The sequence below is a fragment of the Corapipo altera genome, unplaced genomic scaffold, assembly GCF_003945725.1.
Source record: "Corapipo altera isolate COAL_440 unplaced genomic scaffold, ASM394572v1 49, whole genome shotgun sequence".
NCBI lineage: Eukaryota > Metazoa > Chordata > Aves > Passeriformes > Pipridae > Corapipo > Corapipo altera.
In genome coordinates this window covers 955469-976235 of record NW_020884879.1, presented here as the reverse complement: position 1 = coordinate 976235, position 20767 = coordinate 955469, and the positions used below count along the sequence as shown (strand labels likewise).

Below are 20767 nucleotides of genomic sequence, written 5' to 3'. Positions count from 1 at the left end.
TGTTCTGCCTCCTGTTAAAGAGGAAGGAGGGATGGTGCCTGTGCATGGTTGCTGCTTTGTGGAACTACATCCTCCCATTGTCATCCTCAGCTTTCCCACCTCGGAGGTGGCAAGCAGGCCCCACTGAAGAGCTGTCAGTCATCCCTGCACACCTCCACTCACAATATGTTCAAGTCCCTTAACCAAGTGAAACTGTTACATGTTGTAGATTCTACCAAACTGTACCTGCAGCGAGAGGCAAGACTTGGGCCGTTATTTCCAATAACTCCTGTATCTTGGCCCCTACTAACCTTCACCACAGGACCCAGCATTCACATTCCTAACACATTTAAATCCAAAGTGGGGCAGCAGGCACAAAGCTCTCATCAATGGCACTGCAGACAGGAACTTGCTTCTGAGGTGGCATCTCACCACCCTAGAAATTCACAGCTGTGATTTAATAGCTGAAACAATACAGAGAGGAGTTCAGTGGTACGTAGTTTGCCAAACACTCATAAATCAGAGAGATGTCGGTGAATGGCAGAAACACTACAAGAAATACCCACAGAACAAGTTGTAGCCAGCTGCCACTTGACACTACAAAAATCTCCCACTCGTTGAGGGAAAACGGCTTGTACCCATCTACAGACAGCCATGTCCTTAAAATGAAACTGTCACTTCACAGTAACCTGGGACAAAAAAATTACCACGTTCCCCATGACTCAGGGGAGTTCCTACATAGCCAAGCACATGGAGAGGCTAAAAATAATCACTAATAAAAATAAGCATGGAACCCCTCGATCACCTAATTAAGGTTCAGACAGAACCAGTTCTTCAGCAGGCAAGTGGGACAACAGCACTTCACTGGAAGTCAATGCTGTGACTTGGAGTTCCATCACCACCCTCTTATTTTACCTGTAACAGGTATGTTTTGGTAGTCTACAGTTGCCCATCACCCAAAGGGTGACTCAGAAGTCCCTGACACACAGTCCCACCCTGCTTTGAGAAACCGCGCAAAGGCAGCAGCAGCTGGAGAGGCTGCTCTGTCCAACTGGAGCGACTTCAGCTCTGCTGGTGTCAAACCCTCCTGCAGCCTGCACTGAAAGCTGCTTCTCTATCCTCCCTTTTGTTTCCACCACCGAAGATGAAGCTTCCCGTTTCTGGATTGGGATGACTAATCCTTTTCTCAGAAAATCCGGACAATCCTACAGTGTTATTAAAAAGCTTTATCATTTCCTGAACAAAAAATACCTATCAAAAATCTGTTACCTAGCAACAATAGTAACAATTATCAATGACAACCACCAGAACAGTCACAATTAATGACGCTCCCAGCCCCCCAAGTCAAAGAGCAAGCTGGCAGCTGAAGCGAGTTAGCTGCTGCCTTCGGTGTCGTTGGTCAGGCTTTCGGCAAGGTCACTTAGCCCAGCTTTGGTCAGCGCCGTGATCAGGTTATCAGGAGTTGCGTGTGCACCCTCCTGATCCTGCCAGGCCACCAGCAGCTGCTTAGCTCTCATCTTCACATCCTCGCTGTCCAACTCGATCTGCCGGATATCAGAATCCTTCATTTCCAAGTAGGGGGCCAAGGCCTTCCACTGCTCCCCAAGCCTATTCGCAAATAACTCGATCTGTTCGCCCGTCATGGCTTTGTCCCGTTGTACCTCTGGACCTGGGGGAAAAAGAGAAGGAATCAGTCAGACATATGGAACATCTCCAGACACTGCAAATTAATCTACCCTGATCTGCCCCAGCATAAGTTTTCTGTTTATTTACTGACAGACTGACTCAGGCCTTTCCTGTGGTTGTTAAAACCTATTCGAGTTCCGAGAGCAGGTTTTTACAGATGTATTATAACCTGGGTTTCAAGAGGAATGTCCCTTATTGCCTGTGATAAAGAAAATCTTGCTTTTTGTGTTATCTCCTGTTATATTGAGAGAGAATTGCTACATCAGAACTACTTCCTCCAAACGAAAACATGAATTTTTACAGGCAGACTCCAGTACTCAACACAAGTCAACTATAACATTAAAATACAGAGCGATCTTTAATATTTGTCTTCTGGAACTTTTCAGTCACTTTAGTCAAAGTTAACCTAGGTAAAAAAACCCATTTCCTTCCCTTTTTTCTCATGTTCCTATTGGCAGCAGGACTGTAACAGTAACTGTAGTGTGTAGTCAGTACTTTAAGGAATTTTTTGTCATTCTGGCATTGAGATAAAAATCATGGAATACTGTGCTCTGCTGAAGAGCCAAGTGCTGCAGTAATTACACAGGTGGGTTTGCACATTCATAGCTTATCATGGTCTGCAATCTGTGGCTTACCACCTGTGTTTATTTCACAATTTTAAACAAAAAAACCCAAAGACTGATTTACTTACATATAGAAATTAATCATATTCTTAGTTTTTATTAAATATCTCACCCTTGTGCCACCTGAAGAGCCAGCTGGCATGGAGTAGAAATTTCAATTCTGTCCAGTACTTATCAGTCACACTCATTTATCTGAACTCAAGTCACTACATCAAGGGGAAAAGATGGAAGATCCCGGACAACAAAGCAACAAAAGCCCTCAGATGACTTCTCTTAAGTCTAAGCAGAGTGGTGTACAGCAGACCACAGCTCTGCCATCTTTGCTTTAAGACAATATTGAAAGGAAGATGTAAATCCCACACAGTGACACCACCAAGGCTGTGTTAATTAGCATTAAGCTAAAGAGAACTTCTCTACTATTGGCAAGGAGACTGTGGAAAAGGTCAAGTGCTGGATGGAAAAGGGCAACAGAACAGAGATTCACAGAGGCCCAAAGGTTTTCCACTAACAGAAAAAAGCCTTCAACAAAACTGCCAGAGGTACCCAGTGTTTGGCTTCCACAACCTGCTCACGCTGGATCCAGGAGCTGGCACATGGAATTACAACACGCAAGGGAGAAGGTTTTGTGAGATGAAGGCATGAATGAGGATGGAAAAGAGCAGATGGAGAAGGATACCTGGGAGCAAGACATACCAGGGTTACAGGCAAGAGACAAACGGAATGGTTCGTGAAGGGGAATGAGCAAGGGATGATATCTGTTAGGAAGATTGCTCTTCTCACAGAGAAGCTTTTGCCTTTGAGATATTTTAAATGAAGAGGAAGTAAAGAACTCAGAGTTGGAATATATCCATTTCTGAAAGTCCTGTAACTACCCACCCCAACAGGGACTATAGGGAAGCAGTTAGCCTGGCAATTAGAGGGCAGAGAGAACAGGAAAGAGAGGCAAGGAGTGCTCAGGTAGGCTTTTACACAGCAATACTGGCATTTCAGCTGTAAACACCTATTGACAATGTAAACACACACCACATAGCAGAAAAGGTGAAAGAGGCTCCTAATCAAACTGCTAATCCAACAAGTTGGATGCTTTCAGCACTGCAGACCACGAGCCTGGGAGGTTGCTACTGGTGCCCCGTGTCCTGAAAAGGCTGCACTCTTTGGTACGAATGCTGGCTCAAGTCAGAAGCACTGGGGTACACAGGACTGATGGCCCTCAGTAGAAACTGTTTAAACACAGCTTCTACAATATACATCAAGAGAAAAACTGAAAAGACTGAAAACAGGCAAATCTTACTTTCATTGTTTTCCTTCAATAAAGCATCATTATCTTCCTCATCTTCATCTTCACCTGTTTTTATTTCTTCAGAAGGAGGCTACAATGAAAGAACTAAACATCACTGGATGAATTTTGTATTAGAGAAATTTTACAGCTCTCTGGTTGTCTCTGGGATGTGTGTTAGAATGGAAAACCTGACATGATCCCACATGAGAATTAAAAATTACCCCACAGTCTCCTGCATCCAAAACACCAGTAACAAGTGCTCTAATAAAACATATTACTAACTAAAAAACCTAATAAAAGTATTCACTGACTTCACAGGATAACAACAACTAAGCATTACATAGTGAGCTTTATTACTTACTTGCTTAAAAAAACCCAAGCAACAAACTTTGAGGCCACTACCGATGAACACGGTTTTTTAAAAAAACTATTCTTCACTAATTTTATTCCTCACTTGAGAATTCCCCAAAGTTTTGATACTTTCAAACCTCTGGAAGGTGGCAAACAAGAATCTTTTCAGTCTCTGATTTAGCTACTCATCAGTAAAATAGTTTCCTCTTTTTCTACACTTCAGCCATAGGCCTTATGTGCTTCTTGCCATAACATTTGGTACATGACAGTAACACCATCAGGAATATTGCATACACTGACATCTTAATGCATTAAACAAATTACAACACATTTCCTCTCCCTGTACTTTTTCCAAACTTGCATACAGTTAACCCCGATGGCTGGACAAACAAGAAACCTATATACTACAATCGAACCTTTACACCTCAGTAGTCTCCCATTACAGACAAGGAAGGTCTCAATACAGAGGCAGCAGTTCATATCTGCAAGAAATTGCTGGGTTTTGTGCTAACTCAAAGGTTTAGAAAACACCCCCTTCCCCACTGCTGGCCTGTGTATATCACTGTGTATAAAATGATCTGAAAGGCCCCTCCCTGGACTCAAATTTGTACTGTTGAACACGCAAAGGGTTAATGCCTTAAATTTACAGCTTCACAAAGTCTATTTTTATTTTACATATTTTAAAAGTCAGGGAGCTGACAGAAGAGCTCTGGCAAACCTTGCTGTAAAGCTCTGGTAACACTTAGCACAGTACTTTCAGCTGCCCACACTGCCCCTTTTCAAACTGCCATCCCAGTATATTCATGAGCCATAACACTGGCTTAGACCTTCCATAAACGTGGTTTGCACTGCAACACAGAACCCAAGTAGCTGGGCACAAATACATTCCTGCCTACCAACGGGATTGCCACAGCTGGGTTTTTTTCCACAGAATACAAGGCAGGGCTCAGCCCTTACTTGGTTAGTCAATGTTTTTCAGTTTAGTGTTACTGGGATCTTCACAGATTACACTAATTTTATTTGTAATTTTTACTTTAGTGTACAAACTTTTTTCCTGGTTTGGTTTTTTTTCCCCCCCCTCTATGTTCGCATGTACCAAATGGACTGCAGAGGAACAATCAGAAGTCAAATGAATTCAGCATTTATTATTATAGGATAATATTACTTACAGGCAGCTCTTTGGCTAATTTGATTACCATGTTTTCTAGATATTCAGGTAAACTCTTGAATTGTTGGTTTGTTGGCTGGAAAAAGTGGGGACTTCTGCGTGCCAGAAGTCTCAATGCTCTCCAGCCATAGTTAGAATTGTTCACAGCCCTATAATAAAGCACAAGTTTGGTTGGCATCTAAAAAAAGCACAAAAAAAAAGATCTGAGACATTTAGAAATTTTATAATTCTGTCCAAATGTAAACATTTTTTGTGCATTACTGGAGTCCTGCACAGATATTAGTATTGCTGACAACAGTCTGTTTTCTTTAACAATCCAAACATGAGAGATCAAAATCAAGGGAAACATGAAGATCAACATACTTATACTTATTTTCAACCATGTTTTCAGGGTCTGCTTGTTCAATAGCTTCTTCAAAAAATTCCTCCAACGTTGGCATATATTCCCTAAAAAATTAAATAAGAAGCTTTAATATGCTTCACAGTCTACTATAAAATAGCTGGTTTTCAGTTCCTTCATACACATCTCAAGCTTATCCACTGAAGAAAAAAAAAAATCCTCAAACCAACCCATTCAAATTTAACAACTGCAAATTAGCAAAGGCTCTGTTTGATACATGTTTCTATAAAATTTATTTACTGAATAACCACTGCAGCGTAACAGCAGTCACTAGCACTGCCTATTATTATACATTTAAACCTTCTGCCATACCAAAAGGTGACATCAACATCTGTCAACAGCATTCACAAAGCTCACAAGTGCTCAGGAGTCAAAAATGGTTGTTAGTTTTGTGAGATTTGACAGGATCAGTAAAACATGGCGATCCCCCCCAACCCCCTTTCAGTTCCATCTGCTCTTGGAACAGCTTGTGGTTTCTTCTGACAGGTATTTAAACCAGCACAAAAGGAATCCTGACCTAAAAAAAAGAATAGAAATGATATTTCCAACGCTCAGGACAGTTTGCTGCTGTGAAGGCTAAAGGCCAGAGACACATAAGAGCTGTAGGTTACTGTGAGCCAAAATTCTGAGAGGTGCAAAGCAAGCTCATACTGATCTGTATTTCTGCTACCTAAGGCTGACAGAGATACATCTGCTTCTGCAAGGGAATCTAGTAATTAGTTGGAGTGGGGGGTAAAGCACACTGGTCAATTTGGTTTTGAAAAACATGTTTTGCCCAGGGCAGCAGTGCTCCATGCATGATTTAAGTGTAGCACTATCACTGGAACTAAAGCCAGCACCTTGAAAACCCATCTGATTTGAGTCCTGCTATGTTATCCCCAAAACAACCATCTGAAAAGACAGGTAAGGAAGTATTACCCCATTTGAAGGGAGATGTGAGGAACCAAAGCAAAAAGCTACATTCACTTGACCACGTGCAGTCATGAAGTCTGTAATAAAACTTGGCACTGAATCCAGACCCCATGGGATTTTCTCTTTCCTGTTTACCATGGCATGCATTTTTGGTTTACCTCCATTTGTTTAGGTTTTTAAATTTTTTTTATTTTTAGGTAAAGACATTGTAGCACAATACAATCATGCACGGGGAATCAAAAGATTTGGACTCAAACGCAACTTCACCTTCAGCCCTTGGCCTAGTACAGACAAGTATTCTGTCAGAGGCCTTCCTGTACGACCCAGCTCACAAGAAAGGAGAGCACTTCCTCTGCAAAGCTCTAAACCTCTGGAAAAGCAATTCCTCCACTCAGGACATCTGCACAGCTAGCAGCTCTCCTCAGGCAATGAGACTTTACAGCCACTACTAGCAGAGTTCTCTTTGGGAACTGTCCCATTCCTTTTCCAAATTTTCTTACTAGGTATTATGTGAGCACAGAAAGGGATTTTGCTATCTGTAACAAAATTATGTAGCAGAGTACATTTTAAGTATTTCCTACAATCGTGCAAGCAGAAGGGACAACCAATAATTGTGTTCTTCTACCTCTGCAGCACGAGTAGATCCGGTATGCACTGGAACAATGCCTGCCAGCCAATTTCCTCTTATCTAGCATTGTTCAAAGCACAGGCCTACTTGAAAATCATAGCCAAATAGCATGCTAACTTCATTAGAGCCAGACTTGGCAATCTTCCTTCATTATATAAGGTAATTAATTATACAGTCATGCTCTACAAAATGGGAGTTTTCATCTGGTTTTTATCTTAGATTTTACTTTACAAAGCAATGAAAATTACTGACAGCATAAACACTAGAAGAAGCGAAGAAAACTGTAAGGGGATTTCAAGACAAAGATTCATACAACCAACTTCTCTCAAGACACAGTGAAATGGCACACCTCCTAAGATCACCTTGTGTACTTTCCTTTTCCCAATTTTGTAAGAATTGTAATTTTCTAATTAAAGTGCTTAAAGTCAGCTTTAGACAATGACACTCCCATTTTTTACTTACCTACTCTCAGATTTACAAGCTTCCATGTTATCGGGACATAAATTCCAAAGGCGGGTCAGTTCCTCGCTGACAAGGGAAGCACAAACACACATTAAACTCCACATTCATCATTCTATCATTCCACACTTACACACTGTTTAAAAGGGGTCTACAAGAGACAGCTATAAGGAAAGGAAGCCTATTGCAAGTTTTAAAAGAATGATATATCCCTCAGCTGTTCTTTCCCGGCGGTTCCAAAGTAAGGAAGTTTAAAAATTACTGTATAGAAAAAAACGAAGAGTGGAAAAAAAACCCCATAAAATACCCAAAACCAACTAACCAACCCAAACACAGAAACCCTGTAAAGAAAAAAAAAAAAATTCAACATACTTTCCCATAAGGATTTTTTTGTTTGATCCTTTTCCTAAGAAGTCCTCTGGAGCTGGTCTCTTTCTCACAGGCCTTGTTGGTTTAGAATCAGGAGGTCTAAACAAAAAAGGATGCTCTTTAGTATCAAACCACAAATATTCCGAGAGCAAAATAAATCCATTTCACCTTCAGATGGTGCTAAGTTAAATCATAATGAAAGTAATCAGAAGGACTGTGAGTCTCAAGTGGAAGGAGGCAGGAGGGAAGAGAAGACAGAAGGCAAAGTAAGGATAAGGAAAGGAATCTGCCAGACACCAAAATTAGTTCACTCACAAATGCAAAGGTCTATCAGAGTCCCAATATAGAAAAAGAAGGAAATCATGTTTGTGCCAGCAGCACATATAAGTATGATCTACCCTGCTCCTGGGATCATCTGCTCTATGATTGCAAGGTCTCTTCCCCCAGCTGCACCTGATTTCATGGGATCAGAGAATGGAGATCCCAGACCACTGAGGTTAGGGCAAGACCCACCCAAGCTGAAACTTGGAAAATATTTACAAAAGCCAAATTTCATAGTTGTACTTCCTCACAAGCCCCCTGCAACAGTAATTTCTCTCTTCTCACAGTCCCTCTCCCTTTTTCTTCAAACAGCTTAAGTCATGAAGAGCTGGTTGCACCTGATCTCTCCAATAAAAGGAAATCTTCAAAAGATAATGACCCAGATGCTCCTTACCACAAAGAGGCTACAGTCTGTGTGTACAATGAAGAAGGATGAAAGATGGATGCTAGATCACCCCCCTCAAGATAGTCTAGCAGACATCTGGAGTTGAAGTTTTGCCACTAGTTACCAACGAATTACACAGGAAACCTCTCAGTGGTGAAAGCCACTTGTCACTACCTTTCAGGTAAGTGATCACCACCAACTGGCAAACCCAATAAATAAATGGCATAAGAGAACTGTTGCACAAACTCCAGGTATGCTGCCCTGCCACAGCCATAACGCCAAAGGTTTCATTAGAGGCAATCCAAAATGGTATATGGGAAAGTCAGGCACTAACTTCTTCAGCCTGGGGTCTGCCAAAAGCAGGAGGGGACGCAACTTGCTCTAGGTCTCCTCAGTACAACAAAGTGTTGCCATGAGACAGTGAGGAATGCACTCCTGAGAGCCCACACGTCCATAACCACCTCTTCCCTGACACAGTGGAAGCCTTAAGACTTTTGGCAGAAATCTAAGAGTCTTCTGCACATGCTGAAGGGACAGGCAACTACACAAATCTCAAAGTTTTGCAAATGGTTAACACTCCTATGAACCATGGGTACCATATTTTGAAGGGAACCACCATTTCAAACAAGCAGCAGAAAGCTTCTGCTTTGCAATACAGTTACCTTTCTTTAACAAAGCTTGGGCAGCCCTCATTTTTCCATGAGTTCCAGTTTTCTTCAGTATTTAGTATGTGCTGGAGAAACATAGAAAGTATTGCACATTATTAGGGTCATAATCAGTTTTGGAGTTGACTCCAAAGTTTTTAACTGAGCTACCAAAATCAAGGGGAATACTTTGGTTATAGGTTGTGTATTTCAGTCACTTTTTTGAAGGTCATCAGTATAATCTTCGACACCTGGTTTAATTTATTAAAAAATGGTATATCTCCTCTCTTCAATAACTGCAGGAAAGGCTCTATTTCGCTTTTATCTTATTTCCATGTCTTAGGGCACTGCACTCCTGTCTGCAAAGATTTCCTAATTTTTAATAACCAATCTCTCCTGTATGTACACATGCATATATATGCATATTTCCATTTCTCTCCAGGAAAAGGAAGAAAAGAGCATTAAAGAAAGCATGGGAAAAATACGACTACAAAATAAAACGATGAGACCTTTTTTTACTGAGATGAGGTAGAAGTTCTCGCAGATATAACACCTGTGTTCCAAAAGCTAGTTCAAGCTGAAACTGCTTTTTTATATGCTAAATAGACTTTGTTCAGACAGGCATTAAAGTACTTACCTCTACCATTTTTGAGAACCTTTCCCCATCTGGAGGATTTTCTGAAAGAAGCTATGAATAGGAGAAAGAAAAGTGAACCTCTTGCATTATATCCGTAGCAGAATATGTAGGAAAAGAAGCCCAAAGAAAATGGTGGTTACTGCTTCAAAGGTGGCTGATACAATATTACATGCTAAATATTCTTCCATGCCAGTTTTATATAAGTAGACACTGTACCAACCTGGTAAACTGCTTTCGTAGTATCTTCTATCCAAAGAGACTGTTCATCTGTTAGAACATAGTTTGAACTAGAATTGAAAAACAAAACAACACACCAAAAAGTGTCATTAAATCAGCTGGTTTTTGTTCTTTTTTTTTTAAGAGTTTACTACATATCAAAATAGGGTCGAGGACACATTATTTACACTACATACCTTCTGAGGGGCATTAGAGGGGATCTGAAAAAAAGTGCTTTGAATTTGCTCTGGTCTAGTCTCAGGGACTGATCATTTATTAGTTTATGGAATTAATTAGTTCTGCTTGGGGAATTTACTGTCAAGGTTTAGATTCATCCAATAGGGAGCTCATTTGTGTGATTCTAGACCACACCTTGATGTTGGACCCAAAGTACAGCAAATGGGGACAATGAAAAGCCTTACCTCAAAAAAAAAAAAATCACCAAATGTTACATACATATATATATACACACCACTTGTATCTCATACCATCCTTGATCACTGCTTTTAATGAACATTTTAATGAATTGTGATTGAAATGACTGTCACCTCAACAGGACTGAACTGAAATTCAGAAGACCTGAATTCCATTCCTTCTCTAGCATTGGACTGCCTTGGTAAATAATCTATAGAATTAGGATGATGATCCTAACGCAGTTTACAAAGTTCTTTAGAAGCTATTTATAAAAAGCAGCATACTGCAGGTGAAAGCAAGCTGCTTTGTTAATGATGTCAATCATTATACACACATATGGCCAAGGGCACAGGAAATGAAGAGACATAGAATTTTCTTCAGCATAACACTGAGATTAGGAAAATATAGGGTTTGGTTCTATCCTGTTATATATAAATAAATGCAATATATATATACTTTCATATATATATATATACGTATGTATGAATATATAAAAGCAACAATCACCATTGTTATTTCTTGCTAATTTAGAATTGTGTTGCACACTAGGAAAAAACAAATCAGCAACCAATGTCACATTATAGAGTCAATATAAATTCAAAATGATGCCACATACAGATAACTTGCACTGGTCTAACAACTTGCTGCTGCCAAAGACAGTCTCCTCCCTGTATTTACCAATCCAAGGCTCCAAGTTTCACAAGAACCTCAGAACAAGTACACAAACTCTATTTTGTTTTATCTCCAAGTTTCTAGTTCCCCATCCCCAAAACACAAAATATTTTCACATTACCTTTTAAATTTGACCTGTCCCTTTAGATACTGAAATAGTATTAGGTACTGCAACAAGATGTGACGCCGGAAGTTACTGTCACTCAACTGTAAATCCATCAGCTAAACAACCACAACAAAAGAATTACACATTAACGAGACTAAACACGCGTAAGCGTAAAAATACACCAAATGTTTTTGATAAACTCCACGGGGACTATTTTTACAACAAGATCATGGTAAGTCTATTCAGCATCATCTGTACTTTCATTACAGCACTAAGATGGGTAAACTGTCATCTAGCACACTTTAGGAAAGGGCATCAAAATTTCTAATTAAATCATTTTTTTGAAAGCACGAGGAACTTTCTGTAAAAGTACCCCTAGATTTTTGTTTAACAATTTTATAGTGCTGGATTTAACAACATTGACTTGGAAGTGAACAAGATTTTGGAAAAACAAATACTCAAATATTTCATGCAACTGAAGGACAGCTCATTCCCTTTTCCTATGAACTACTCACTACAACATGTGGATTTGGCTACCACAGAAGTATTCACTCTCATCAATGCTTGCACAGTGACACACTGCTTGGTTTCTGTCCTGTATGTTGCAGCATGCTAGATCACACAAAGTGAACTGAAGAAAAATTAGGTTCTGTATCTTCTATAACACATTATTTAAAAATTGTCAATATATAGGTCAAAGACCTATGATGAATTTACTCGCTCTTCTAATCCAGAAAAACTCATGCTGCACTGAGATTCCCTTTCTGTCATCTACTAATGTATGCATTTAAAAGTTTAAGTTACATAGTATTCCAAAAAGAAGACAACAATTTTAGGATTAAATTCAATAGAGTGCTGTAATTTTGGATTTACAGTAACAGAATAAAATCCTCTCAAGATATTTTTGAAAGCAATTTCAAGACTCTTTCTAGCTCAATAAACAAGACCATTATGGAGCAGAAAATATAGTTAGCATATCAGACAAGTTTTGAAAATGTAATTCTAAAGGCAACAAACAGATCTTTAGGTATTTACTCTGTTTTAACCTCTTTTTATAAATGCACCATTACAAATGAAATGCAATAAACAAATGTCAGCTTTACTGCAGACTCTTATTACACATATAGAAGTCCCTGAATCATTAATTAAAAGAGGCAATCCAAAAAGAATAAAATATATCTATCTAAATAAAGTGATCAAACAGTGTAATGGGATACTCAGAGAAACTGCAGAGTCTCTATCTGTGGAGTCATTCAAAACCCAACTGGACATAGCGCTGATCCACTGCTCCAGCTGAGAGCTTTGAGCAGGGAGGCTGAACTAGACACACGTTTCTTCCAGCCTCAACTAGCCTGGGATTCTGAGAAGAGTAGTCACATACCTTTTCACTAGTTAGGAACTTTGCAAAATATACATGTTCTCCTCCTGTTTTTAGTTCTTCCAACTTTTTTCGGGAAGCCTGAGTGTCGTCCAACTTGTAACTTTTGAACACAGCCAAAACTTCTTCTGAGTACTATGAAACAGAGTTATTTACCACATGAAAATCATACAAAACCTTTGTAGTTAGAGAACTACTCTAGTCTTAATGGCAAGCAAGTAAAATGATTTGTAAACTTGCTACCAGCCCATTGAAACAACACATCTGCTACCAAAATGTAGGACCTTTCTGACCACAAATGACAGTGAAAGTTGTTATCATGTCAGAATATCTAATCATATGAATATGTAAAATATGCTAAGAAATACAACATTTTGGGTTGTGAACAGTGCACAACTGCTTTGTTGTTTGGATGTCATGAAGAATAAAGGTTCATGTGATGATAGTGCTACATTAATTAAAAAATTTCATCTGAAAGACTTGAGACTGGCCTTCTTCAGTTTTTGAACTACACATGTGGTGGTTTTGTGCGGTTTGTTTTTTTTTTCTTTTTTTGACCCCATTAGTAGATCTCATTAACTAGATTTATATTAGGATGTCTGAAAAGATGTCACCTCTTATTACCAGAACACAGAGAATGAAGATTAAAAAAACCCAGGCTTCTTGCTATTAAATAAACACTGAGTGACAAATTGTGAAGGAACAGTAGCTTAGCAATAAATCATCCTCAATATTCATACTAAGCAAAACTGAAACAGCTAGCTGAAGGGGACATTCAAGTCATTGCTTCTGTAAAGAGATTTGCTTCACTAGAAACCAATATTCAGAATCCCACTGGGATCAATATGACTATTCAAAAGTAAGAGCTAGATAGGCTATTTATCTGCTCAGAGTAAAAAAACCCCAAACCCTCAAGTTCTGCTTTTTGCAGCTGATAAATCACAAAAAAGGTACTTGTGGCATTGTTGCAACATGTGAAGTCTTTTTTTTAATTGACTTACACAAATTATATTAGGGGGTTTACTGTACATCTTAATACACTGTTTACAGTCAAAGGCTCACTTTAGAAAACAGCAAAATGCACTTCCTCGTGCACTATCATTTTTCAATGGCATTTTCCAAAGGTCTTTGAACTGTTCTGTGCTTACACAGTCACTCTGCTACCCCTATAAACAATGACTTTTACTTAGGCTGAATGGTTGAAAGCATCTACTCAGATTACCTTAAGGAAAGTTTTCCATGACACCTTCTCATAGCACTGCACAGGATTCCTAAAATAATCCTGAAGTGACCAGAATTTTCTATACAGGTTATAATCTATTGGAATGGAACTGTGGGAAAAAAAAACAAAAACAAAAAACAACATATTGAAAGTGATATACTAAATTCAAGTCCATTCAGAAATGCACAACCCCAGAAAATATCATTCATTTCGGAAGTGAATTAATGAGTCTGTAGTGAACCCTTACAGAGAAATCTGTAACTTAGAATTTGTCCCTAAAAGAGTTTTCCATCCAGTCTATTGCTACTTTCTCACCATAAAAGCAAAAATAGTACAAAAAAGGGATCCTAGGAGTTTTTCACTATCGGGGGGATGAAGAAGAGTACAGCCTTTTCTCCCAAAAACATATACAGCATATATTCAAAATCCCTGGATACATCTTATCACAAGTGTTGTCAAGGGAATTTGGAAAACTGTCAAAACCAGAGTGGTACTCAGACGGGGTATGCAACGTTTTCAAATCTGTACATTTTTTTCTCCTCTAGGCAACTCCACTTAAACAGTTAAACCACTGCCAGGTCTCTTAACTGATTAAATACACCAATCTTGAGAGGGTAGGAGGTAAGGAGAATTCTGACCACAACATCTAAAGATATTGCCCAAACAGCTTTTTACTTTCACTTTATAAAGCTTTGTTTAAATTTTCAAAATTTCTGTAAACTCACCAACTTGTTGGTGCTTCATCATCTCCCATTTCACCTTCTTCTACGTCCATTCCTTCTTCTCTCTCCTCAGCGTGCTAACAGGAAAAAATAATTTAAAACTTATGAAATACCACCACAATTTGGATACAGTTCTCACAGTGTTTTTTATAAACGTACTATTACATTTTAGATCATTTAAGCTCGTAACTCAAAAGATCTCTTAAGTACTATTACCATATAATGTGCAACAAATTCTTGTCTTAATACCTTACTAAACTTTGCAACGACAGCCTGACTTCTCCTGGAAAAAGCTGAAGGGACTGCTCTATCCTCCGTACACTGTGGGGAAAACTTTGTACAGTAAGTGACACTGCTTATTGCTCACAATCTAATCAACCTTATTCCCCTCAAAGTGCACAGTTTAATGTACCAGGTAACATGCCCATGTCCCATATCAACAGCTCGGCCTGGAAGAGGGACAACCAAGTGACAAACATACAGTCCCAACCATTAACCAGAGTAGCACGTTTTTGTGCAAACAATCTTACATGCTTACTGTAGAATGAGTGAAAAATGACATAGGAATTTTCACCTTCTGTCCCAGAGTGCTCTCATGTTCATTGGTATTGAAAACAGTGACATTTTCCAGGTTAAACTGACTCTGCAGGTTAAGTCCTGTGAAAAACATAGGGTCAGTCTTAGAAGCTTTGAAATTCCCAAGTCTGTTAATTCAGTTGATTGTTTATGAGATGCTGACACTAAATTGTCAGTATTCCAAGCTTCTCACAAGCATTCAAAGCTTGTGTTTGAAATCAAAGCAAATGAAAGTCACAGTAACAAGGATAGAGACAGGAACTAAGATACAAGTACAAAGTGATCTTCTCCAACTGGATTTGGTCTGCAATCATCACAAACTTAAAAGATTGAGCATATTTAGTCTTGTTTAGATGTTAAGTGTGATGCAACACAAAAAATCTCACCTGACTTTTCTGAAAGCGGAAATAATCTAGCCAAGAACAGCTGAATTCTTCCACAGAAAACCGTGTTTTGTGACTTAGATAATCTTCTAAGGAGGTCTAAATATTGTAAAAAGTAAAGGATATTAGTAGTTATCCCTTTTTTCATTTCTCATGCAATAGAATTCCAGCCTTGCTAATTACATGACCTACAGAGCTAATGAATGGAAGCTCAGATTTGTAAATTTAAACGCTGGTAACTCTCTCAGATCACACATTTTTTCCAAACGCACTCTACCAATCCTCCTAACACCTTTAACACCAATAAAATACAAATTCAAATGAAACCTGTTCTTCTATAATGACCTCCACTGATGGAAAGAGTTCCCTGAGGCCAGAATGACTTTTATGTTAATTAGCAAAACTCATAATATCTGTGGAGTGATGCAAGTTATAACTTTATTACTTACTGAACATATCTGAATTTAAATCGAACCATTAAATTCACTTTCATTTGCTGAGAATGGAAGTTCTTTAATTCTGCTCCTCCCTCCCCGATGCCCCAAAAAACTACAACTCACCATTGCACATTCGTAGCAAATAATTTTTCCCTGCAGAGTAAAATGTATTCTGAAAGAGAGTAAAGGTATTTAGAACATTAAGAACCTTTAGAACATTTAGAACCTTCTTGAGCAGATATTAATTCAATTACAAGCTATGACTAAATATGAGTCATTCCTACTGACAACTCTAAATTCAAGTCTTCCCTTAGATAACAGGCAGGTTTCACAAAAAGGCAGCATAAAATAAGCAGTCTCACAAATTCCAAGAAAGCAAAAACACATTTAAATCCAGCCTTCATACAGAAAAACCATATGTGACAATGAACTGTAAGAAAAGCATACAGTTTTTCCCCTGGAACACATTAATTTTTACATTCACTGCCTTTATTATTCGATGTATTAATTATACAAATAAGCAAAATACACACACAAAAGATTCAGTACTAGTACTGAATCACTACTTCATTCACAGTGCTAGTAATTTGGCAGCAGAAGAAAGAAATTGGTAGATACTTGAATTAATGATAAAGAACAGTTTGTGAATATGAAGGGCCACGATGTTATCTGAAACAAAGCAGCCTGAATTAATGACTATGGGAAGTAGTCCTGGTTAGAAAATGCAGCTTAGGAAAACTCTGAGAAAGCGGAATGGTTTTCAGGTGTTGCCTATAGAGTTACTGACACTTAACCTGTCAGATGCAAAGACAGTTAAAATCCATTTGTAAAAATGGGTCAGGCAGACAGAAGGTTTGGCAAAACTATATAACATTCTGGAAAAATACCTACTGATTTCCATGTAGCAACATTTTTCTCCACAAAAGTGAAAATTTTGTCACACTGATCCAAAGGGAGGCAATCCAGAACATCCCCCAAAAGCACAAAAGGAGTTGATGCAGTGCAGATACCTACAAGGAACAGGGAATATTTTATTCAACAAATTTGAACTGAAATGCAAAAAATAAAGATGCATGGCACTTGAGGGACATTAAATTAAACAACAAAAAAAAAAAGTAAGAAAAAAGTTCTCCTGGGTTCCTACAAACCCTAACAAAAAGTTTGGGCTAAATCATGAACTTTCATTAAAGCTATTTCTATATACAGACATACTCAAATGAGCTTTACAAGAGCTTTGCATTAATGTAAAACAAATAATAAAAAATAACTGTTCTAAAGACCTAAAGTCTGAAACAATGTCGCACCTGTTTGCAGACTGCAAGTGAACTCTTTCAGACTTCTAAATCCACAGTTAGTCAGTCTGCACCCACCCATGAAGCCTGAGAGCCTTTTCCTCAAGTAAAGCACTGCTAAAGTAGTGCTCCAAGTCTGTCTATCCATGCTTGTAGGCAGTATCAGCATTCCTCGTAATCACAGGTCAAGTTATTCCACAGTTCATGAAACATACATGTAGTTGAGCTATACCTACTAAAAGAAACCAGTATTTTATCTGTAATGTGAACAAATAAACAAGGTGAAGAGCGCAAAATACACTTCAGAAGAGATCAGCACGCTGATTTCTGACACAAAAGACAGTTACAGAAACAAGATTCAAATATCTAAAAAGCAGTCATGTACTGCCTCAGTGGTCTCATCTCTGAAATTATGATGAGATAAATCTAAGCATTTTAGAGTGGACAAAGACAGAAAATGCTAATCATGCTGCAGCCAAAACCATGCATCTTTCTCTATTAAAAAAAAGAAGAAAGATTCCAACACAAATATCACACATATACCTGAATTTGATTATATTATACCTAATTTATCTTGTGAAACAAACTTAATAATCACAAGCATAAGGGCCACATATTACAAAAGCTAGCTACTCTAGATGACTTAGAGAAATCATGATTTTAGAATTCCCCTAAATGGTCTCTAAAATTGCCAACAAATTTGAAAGAAAGATGCTCACCTTCTGTGACTCCATTAATAGCAAGAGATATAATTGCCAGGAGATTGTCACATGGAGCTTTGTTTATCTAAATGAAAAAAAGAGTGTTAAATTTCTCTATTCTGACCTAAATGCATCTAACAGAACTAAAATTCTTGTTTTTAAGTAGGCAAATTTTAAACAAATACTGATGCTCAACTTTCCCAAACTTTCAACTATCTATTAAATTTGACCTGTCAGTTAACCATATGAAGTTTTTACTGAGGAACCATTCCTAATTGCTTCCTGCCACTAGAGACCCTAATGTGCACAGTCATTTACCCGTGAAAATTAATACCCAACATTCAGACTTCATTGAAGTATTAATTTGATTATACATTATTTGATTCCTTTCATCTTTCTTTTCTGACAAGCTGACAAGGCAGCTTTGTTACATGCTAGTAAAAAATCACAGAATCACTGAATGGTTTGGGTTGGAAGAGATATCAGAGATAATCTAGTTTCAACACCCTGACATGGGCAGGGACACCTTTCACCAGCCCAGGTTGTTCAGAGCCCCATCCAACCTGGCCTTGAACACTTCCAGGGATGGGGCATCCACAGCTTCTCTGGGCAACCTGTGCCAGCGCCTCACCACCCTCACAGTGCAGAATTTCTTCCTAATATCTGATCTAAACCTACCCTTTCCACCCACTCCTAAAGTACAGTTGTAGGAAAATGCATATTTATAAATTAGAATTTTAAGACATTGCAGACTTTCATAAGCATTACAAAGAACTGCTGGAAAAGGCTCAGTCAACAGCTCTCACTATAGTGTGGTGTCTGTAAATTCCACCAATCTCTTTAAACCATTCATATTCAATCTTAATTATCTAACTACTACATAGTTCATGTTTGTTTTAATAAAGTGTTTTATTATACTAAGTTGCTATTAAATTAATATATTAGCCTGCAAATAGAAATTTGAGGTTCAACAAGAGATAGGCTGCAGCAGTTTGAAGTACTTACTATTTCTTCTTCCACAACAACTCTAAAAGCTTGATCCAAAGTGCACTTCTTCTCATTTTCACTGAAATGCAAACATTCCACCTTAGTTAGTAACAACCATTAGGGACAAGATTACCAAAAGCTATCCGAATAGGCACTTTTTTAAAAGCAAGTGACATTTACTTACCTCCCAGGAACCTGGTTAAATGCGCTCAACAACGGCTTGATGTTGTCGTTAATCAGAGCCTCTCTGGTGGATGTCTACCAAAATGCAAAGAAAGAAAAGCTACAAAACCGGCACAAAACCAAAAGGATGTCCTCCTTCCTATGACAGGGGAGAGAAATACTAAGGAATCTTTCTACCACACCCCATACGTCAGTTTACAGCAGGAACTTTGTAACAAGAAGGGTAAATAACAAACGCACAGGAAATCAGGCATATGAGCTGGTAGAGCATCACACCTCAAACCTGGGCTAACAATGTGGTAAATATAGTATTTCCAAGGGAAACACAGAGGAACACACTGTTGTGACCAATGCTGTATCTACCACAGTCTCATGTCCCACACATACAGCTTCAGGTGGTTGTGGTGATATGGGACATGAATCACAGAATATTCTGAGTTGGAAGGGCCCCACAAGGATCATCGAGTCCCCCCTCCTGGCCCTGCACAGACAGCCCCAAGAATTGCACCCTGTGGCTGAGAGCTTCTCTGTCCTCAAGGGAGTCAACAGCTCCCAGCTGTGTATCATCTGCAGACTTGCTTAGTATCCCTTCAAGTCCTGCACTCAGGTTGTTTATGAAAACGTTGAAGAGCACATGAGTCCTGCTTAACAAGATGGTCTAAACATTACTAATTCCTGTTACGAAACTGATCTAATGGATCGACTGCCTGTGCCTCGACCACTTCTGTGCAAAGCCCATCCCCTTGTTCTACAGACTGAGCCGCAAACGAAGGGATCCAGAGGCCCGGGGACACACCCAGCTCCCCTGCACCGGCAAGGGAAAAGCACCACTGAGCAGAGGCGCAAAGGAGCTAAAAGCAACATGCTCGGACGTTTTTGCTGCGGGGACCACGCTGTAATGTATTTTACATTAATTTAAAATTTACATTTTACCTACTGTAAATTTTTACAGTAATGTAAAAACTGTATTTTACATTAATTTATGTTACCCTAAAGGCTGATCCCCGCCTTGGCTGGGCCGGTGTGCGGCCCCATCCTCACTCTCACACCGCTGTATCTCAGCTCCTGGAAGGAGCGCCCGGGCCGCTCCTCGGCGGGAGCCCCGGCCGGGCCCGCGGGCCCAGACGCGCCCAAGCACAGCCCTACGGCGCGGCTTCCCGCCCGCCCGGTCCCGCTCTGAGCGGCAGGCCTGGAGGAGGGATGGAGGGATGGATGGGGGGGAAGGCTAGGAGGCGGGGGAGCCTCACCGTGAAGCGGAGCCGCGCCTCGGGCAGGCTGAACAGCGGCGGCGACATGTTCCCGGCCGGGCGGCGCTGGCGCTCCGCGGCGCGAGCCGATGACACCATAACCCCCTCCTTCCGCGGGAAGGGGGAGGAGCGGGGAGTGAGGCCGAGTTCCTGGGAGGGGAGGTCTTGGAGTCGTGGAAGAAACGCGGTAGTTTGGGTTGGAAGGCCTCCGAGGCCATCCAGTCCGGTCGTTAACCCAGCCCTGCCAAGCCCGCTCCTAAACCGTGCCCCCAGGCGCCACATACACACGCTTGTTGAGCGCTTCAGAGATGGTGACTCCACCGCTTCCCTGGGCAGCCTGTTCCAGTGCCTGACCACACTTTCAGGGAAGCAGTTGTTCCTAATTTCCGA

General features: G+C 39.7%; 1 protein-coding gene across 4 annotated transcripts; it reads right to left on the bottom strand.

Annotated features, from left to right (window-relative positions):
- Nucleotides 1–390: 390 nt before the first annotated feature.
- Nucleotides 391–20564, bottom strand: THOC1 (THO complex 1). Of its 4 annotated transcripts, XM_027638529.1 has the most exons (22): nucleotides 20378–20564; nucleotides 19132–19205; nucleotides 18966–19026; nucleotides 17979–18045; nucleotides 16859–16977; nucleotides 16091–16139; nucleotides 15534–15629; nucleotides 15146–15228; nucleotides 14821–14892; nucleotides 14575–14648; nucleotides 13850–13958; nucleotides 12631–12762; nucleotides 11265–11365; nucleotides 10062–10128; nucleotides 9842–9892; nucleotides 9223–9293; nucleotides 7858–7953; nucleotides 7489–7554; nucleotides 5450–5533; nucleotides 5088–5235; nucleotides 3580–3658; nucleotides 391–1648 (listed from the first exon to the last, which is right to left on the bottom strand). In XM_027638529.1, exons 1-22 carry the CDS (start codon nucleotides 20474–20476, stop codon nucleotides 1353–1355), a joined length of 2094 nt encoding a protein of 697 aa, XP_027494330.1. In that variant the 5' UTR covers nucleotides 20477–20564; the 3' UTR covers nucleotides 391–1352. The 4 variants fall into 4 exon arrangements, with proteins under 4 accessions (XP_027494330.1, XP_027494331.1, XP_027494332.1 ...); XM_027638530.1 differs by lacking the exon at nucleotides 9842–9892; XM_027638531.1 differs by lacking the exon at nucleotides 14821–14892 and having other exon boundaries at nucleotides 20378–20563.
- Between the last annotated feature and the right edge of the window lie 203 nt (nucleotides 20565–20767).

Coding starts and splice junctions, on each gene's coding strand:
- THOC1 (XM_027638529.1), bottom strand. CDS start 20,476: ATGGTGTCATCGGCTCGCGCCGCGGAGCGCCAGCGCCGCCCGGCCGGG. Junction 16,978..17,978: donor TATTAATGGAGTCACAGAAG/GTGAGCATCTTT, acceptor TGTTCCTTGTAG/GTATCTGCACTGCATCAACT. Junction 7,954..9,222: donor CCAAGCTTTGTTAAAGAAAG/GTAACTGTATTG, acceptor TTTTTTGTTTAG/ACCTCCTGATTCTAAACCAA.